General features: G+C 40.4%; 1 protein-coding gene across 2 annotated transcripts in view; it reads left to right on the forward strand.

The window, feature by feature from the left end:
• The window catches only part of AKAP4 (A-kinase anchoring protein 4), a 12,828-nt gene that overhangs the window by 1,192 nt on the left and 6,380 nt on the right, over positions 1-5,256 (forward strand). For both annotated transcript variants that reach the window (XM_024734041.1, XM_024733320.1), the window contains exons 2-4: positions 1,088-1,186; positions 2,262-2,312; positions 2,872-2,973. In XM_024734041.1, coding sequence (XP_024589809.1) covers positions 1,088-1,186; positions 2,262-2,312; positions 2,872-2,973 — 252 coding nt within the window. The remainder of the gene's footprint in view (positions 1-1,087; positions 1,187-2,261; positions 2,313-2,871; positions 2,974-5,256) is intronic.

A 5,256-nucleotide genomic window follows, 5' to 3' on the forward strand; every position in this document is an offset into this window, starting at 1 on the left:
AGGGAGAATGGAGGGAGGGAGGGAGAATGGAGGGAGGGAGGGAGGGAGAGAGAAGGAAGGGCTGAGGGAGAGAAGGCAGAAAGAAGGGGGAGGGAGGGAGGAAGCTAGAGGTTAAAGGGGTCCAATTTTTGAAGGAAGTGAAGGGAAAGGAATTTAACTGCCCTCTAATACTTGGCCCAAAAGGTTTCTCTTGTTAAATTTTAAAGATAAATCAAATTCAACCCCAGATACCAAAACAATTCTACTGAGCTCTTAACTGTATCTTCCCAAATGTGTCTTACATAGGGAAAATCAGTCAGTGGCTTCTGCCATTTCCTTTTTACTTTTAGTTCCAGGCTGGGGTGGGAGGTGGCAGGGGGGTTGAAGGAAGTTGGCAGAGATTATTCTCTCTTTCAAATAAACTTTGTCCTATGGGATCAGGGTCTGGTCTTCCCGCAGACATTTGTCTCTTAGTTATACTTATGGCTATTAGACTGAGTGTTCCCAGTATTCAGAAACTTCTTCTATATGTTGTTTTAATAAAAAGAATTATTCACTTTACTGGTATTGACCTTAGTCTTTTCTAGTGGCCCTATGTGGTAAGTAATTTCACTTTCTTTAATGTAATGAGAAAGACTCGGTTTAGACTAGGTTTAGCTAAAATTCAGTTAAAGGGGATGAGGTGAGCTTGACTCTTTGAAGATACCCAAGAGTGGATAAAGAAAAGAGGATACAGATGAGATTTAGTTAATGAGGTTAATAACCCCACAGTCTCTAGACCTCCTTTTAAATTTACTTCCCAGCCTGTCATTTTTCCTGACTGGCATTTTCCCAAGTCAATATGATACTCCCATGGTTCCAAATATCTGGTTTGGGGAATCTAAATTAAAGAAGACTATGGATTGAGCTAAAAGATAATGATCTTGATCATCAGGTTCAAACATTTCAGAGTGTCCTTCCCCCATGGCTTACCCCACCAGTTCCCAGCCTAAACCTATATGAAACAGAGACGGGTTTCAGAAACCCCTTCAGGGATTCTTATTCAAACTGATTCAGTTTCTAAAAGTCATATATAAGACTTTCAGATTTATTTTCTTTCTCTTTCCAGATGTCTGATAATAATATTGACTGGTTACACAGCCACAGGGGCATGTGCAAGGTAGATCTCTACAGCCCAACAGGACAGCAAGATCAGGACCAGAAAGTGGTAATATACAAAATGACTCCTACAAAGAAAGGCTTGGCATTTGGGTATAGATATCCTGGAGCCCAGGATAGACTAATGGATAGTGGTACTGTGACTTCTCCAAGGAATCAAGCTCAGTAAGGTCTGTGGGGGACCAATGCGCTCATACATCACACAGGGACAATTCAAGGGAGGGGCAAGATGAGGAGTGATGTGAAGGAGCTCAGGAGGGAAGGCTTGTGGGGGAGCCTGAGGGGAGCCAGGGGTGGTGGTTGCCTAGTTACCAGCCTCTATTATCTCACACCTCTGAAGTCATAATAATGTCGCCTAGCTACCAGTAAGTTACCCTAAAGCTGGACTCCTTCAGGAGGGCAAAATATGTATTTTTCCTAATGAATAACAATAAAAAGCACCTATTAAACACAGAAATGTTTATCCATGTACCACTTAAAATCTTCTATGTCATCAATAGTAAAAACACCACATTTTGGCAACATTAGTGTAGTAGAAAGTGCTCCAAACTGGGAGCCAGGGGAATCAAGTTCTAATAGGAGTTCCACTTTTGAGTCTGTGTCAGTAGGGCAAGCCATCTCTCTTCTCAGTTTTCTCAATAAATGTGGATATTGTATTTTGGGCCTCTTTCTCTCACAGGTAGGTATTCTCATTTAGGAAATAGAGTAACATTAAGATTCTGTCTGCCTAGAAGTTGAGACACAGATGTAGAGAACAAACGTATGGACACCAAGGGGGGAAAATCGCGGTGGGGTGGGGATGGTGGTGTGCTGAATTGGGCGATAGGGATTGACATGTATACACTGATGTGTATAAAATTGATGACTAATAAGAACCTGCTGTATAAAAAAATAAATTAAATAAAATTCAAAAATTTTAAAAAGATTCTGTCTGCCTAATAAAAATCATTTGTCTATTGTTTATTGAGTACTTAACTATGTCTAGGTGCTCTACTAAAAGCTTTACACGCACTATCTCAATCAATCCTCACAAGAACCCGATAAGGTAGGTGCTACTATCATCTCCCAGAGAAATTAAGGCCTTTTCTCTAGAATTTTTCTAAATTCATCTTAATTTGATGCAGATATGCTTTGTTGATGTGTCCACCCTGAACATGGAAGATAAAGATTCTAAGGTGGGTACTCTCTGCTTCCCTCAGAGTTGGAATGGGTGGGAGGATGCTGAGAAGGGTTAACAGTTTCAGCATGAGGAAAGGGAAAGGTTGTGGCAGAGGGTGGAAAGGTGACGGGGACTCAGGTGGGAAGCCATCATTCTCATGAGCCCATGATCCCTGGTTTGGAATTTACTGTCATTCTTGATACCAAATCTCATTTTATAAGCCACTTAAGTCGCTTGTAGGACTAAAAGAATGAAAGCATGGAAGATAGCATGTCAGAAAAGCAGGGCGGGGGGGAAACCCTGTCCAAAAGGTTGATGTTTAATGGAATATGGTTCCTGAGACTGATGGCTTTGTGAATACCTTCAGTGGGGTGGGAGGGAGTAGTAATTTGTAGAGGGAGCTTTATCTCATTCTTCAAAGACTAGCTAGCCTTACAAGCCTACCTTTCCTTCAGAAAGAAAGGGGATAATAGGAGACACGACATTCATGCTTTGAAGTAGTAGCCTAGCGGGTCAGCTTAGAGAAATCTCAAAAAGCAACTTTTTCACAAGAATCTTGCCCTTTAATTCCATAGGATGCTGCTGGTTCCAATTCAGAAGGTGACTTAAACCTGGAGAATCTGGAAGAAGAAGAAATTATTGTGATCAAGGATACTGAGAAGCAAGACTCGTCTAAGGTATAGACTTAGCCTCTGAGTCTACCCTTTCTCATTCCCAGAGCCCAGTGCTGAATCAGAGGACTCTGGTTCAGAGATAGTAAGAGAACTATTGTCAAACAGGCCCAAAATATAAATATTATGATATTCTAGAGAACACAGGCCTAAGCTCACAGTCACAGTAAGTTAAATGCTCAGGTAGCTCACAATGACACTATCACAGAGGCTCAGAATGCCCTCTCCTAATTTCAGGTACCTACAGCAAAAAATCTCGCTATGCTTATCTTAACAAAGATATGGGCTTATAAGCAAGATCCTTTGCAATGTTCTTTGCTGGCTTGTAATGGACTTGTGTGCCCCATATTGCCCAGTGTCCAACAATGAAGAAAGAGGATATGAAGAAGAGCGAGTCCACAACAACCAAAAACTGTAGTTGCCCTACCCTGTTGTCTAAGAGATTACCCAGGCTGTTGGGTAGCATAAAGTTCAACGCAATTACACTTGCACACCACTGTCAGATATGGAATCCTTTTGTTTTTTGTGTAAATATCCCAAATTACACCTGGCAGGCTGGTTTGGGGTAGGCATTAGAGCACATGACAAGTCACTCTCACAGTCCTAGAAGCCTGGAGTAGCTGATATTGGAACAGGATATTTGGCTTCAGTGCAAAGAGTCAAATATTTTGTGTTGTGTCCCTAGGCTCATATTATAACCAGAAACATCATTTTTGACCCCAGATGCCTTTGGAGTGATGAGAGTAGCTCCTGAGGAAGGGAAAACCAGTTACAAAATATTCTCCAAAGAGTCCTGGGTTCAGTTGGGGGTGGGCAACTCCATTTTGGGGTCTTAATAAAAGGATATACCTGGTGTTTGGGGTTTTTTGGGGGGAGTTTGTTATTGTTTTTTTGAAACTTATTTTATTTTATTTATTTTTTTATACAGCAGGTTCTTATTGTCATCCATTTTATACACATCAGTGTATACAGGTCAATCCCAATCTCCTAATTCATCACATCACCACCCCCATCCCCTGCCACTTTCCCCCGTTGGTGTCCATATGTTTGTTCTCTACATCTGTGTCTCACTTTCTGCCCTGCAAACCGCTTCATCTGTACCATTTTTCTAGGTTCCACATACATGTGTTAATACACGATATTTGTTTTTCTCTTTCTGACTTACTTCACTCTGTATTACAGTCTCTAGACCCATCCACGTCTCTACAAATGATCCAATTTTGTTCCTTTTTATGGCTGAGTAATATTCCATTGTATATATGTACCACATCTTCTTTATCCATTCGTCTGTTGATGGGCATTTAGGTTGCTTCCATGACCTGGCTATTGCAAATAGTGCTGCAATGAACTTTGGAGTGCATGCGTCTTTTTGAATTATGGTTTTCTCTCGGTATATGCCCAGTAGTGGGATTGCTGGGTCATATGGTAATTCTATTTTTAGTTTTTTAAGGAACCTCCATACTGTTCTCCATAGTGGCTGTATCAATTTATATTCCCACCAACAGTGCAAGAGGGTTCCCTTTTCTCCACAACCTCCCCAGCATTTATCCTTTGTAGATTTTCTGATGATGCCCATTCTAACTGGTCTGAGGTGATACCTCATTGTAGTTTTGATTTGCATTTCTCTAATAATTAGTGATGTTGAGCAACTTTTCATGTGCTTCTTGGCCATATGTATGTCTTCTTTGGAGAAATATCTATTCAGGTCTTCTGCCCATTTTTTGATTGGGCTGTTTGTTTTTTAAACATTGAGCTGCATGAGCTGTTTATATACTTTGGAGATTAATCCTTTGTCCATTGATTCATTTGCAAACATTTTCTCCCATTCTGAGGGTTGTCTTTTCATCTTGTTTATGGCTTCCTTTGCTGTGCAAAAGCTTTGAAGTTTCATTAGGTCTCTTTTGTTTATTTTTGTTTTTAGTTCCATTACTCTAGGAGGAGGATCAAAAACGATCTTGCTCTGATTTATGTCAAAGAGTGTTCTTCCTATGTTTTCCTTTAAGAGTTTTATAGTGTCCAGTCTTACATTTAGGTCTGTAATCCATTTTTAGTTTATTTCTATGTATTGTGTTAGGGAGTGTTCTAATTTCATTCTTTACTAGTGTAGCTGTCCAGTTTTCCCAGCACCACTTACTGAAGAGACTGTCTTTTCTCCATTGTATATCCTTGCCTCCTTTGTCATAGATTAGTCGACCATAGTTGCGTGGGCTTATCTCTGGGCTTTCTATCTTGTTCCATTGATCTATATTTCTGTTTTTGTGCCAGTACCATGTTGCCTTGATTACTGTA

The sequence above is a fragment of the Neophocaena asiaeorientalis genome, unplaced genomic scaffold, assembly GCF_003031525.2.
Source record: "Neophocaena asiaeorientalis asiaeorientalis breed wild unplaced genomic scaffold, Neophocaena_asiaeorientalis_V1.1 scaffold572, whole genome shotgun sequence".
NCBI lineage: Eukaryota > Metazoa > Chordata > Mammalia > Artiodactyla > Phocoenidae > Neophocaena > Neophocaena asiaeorientalis.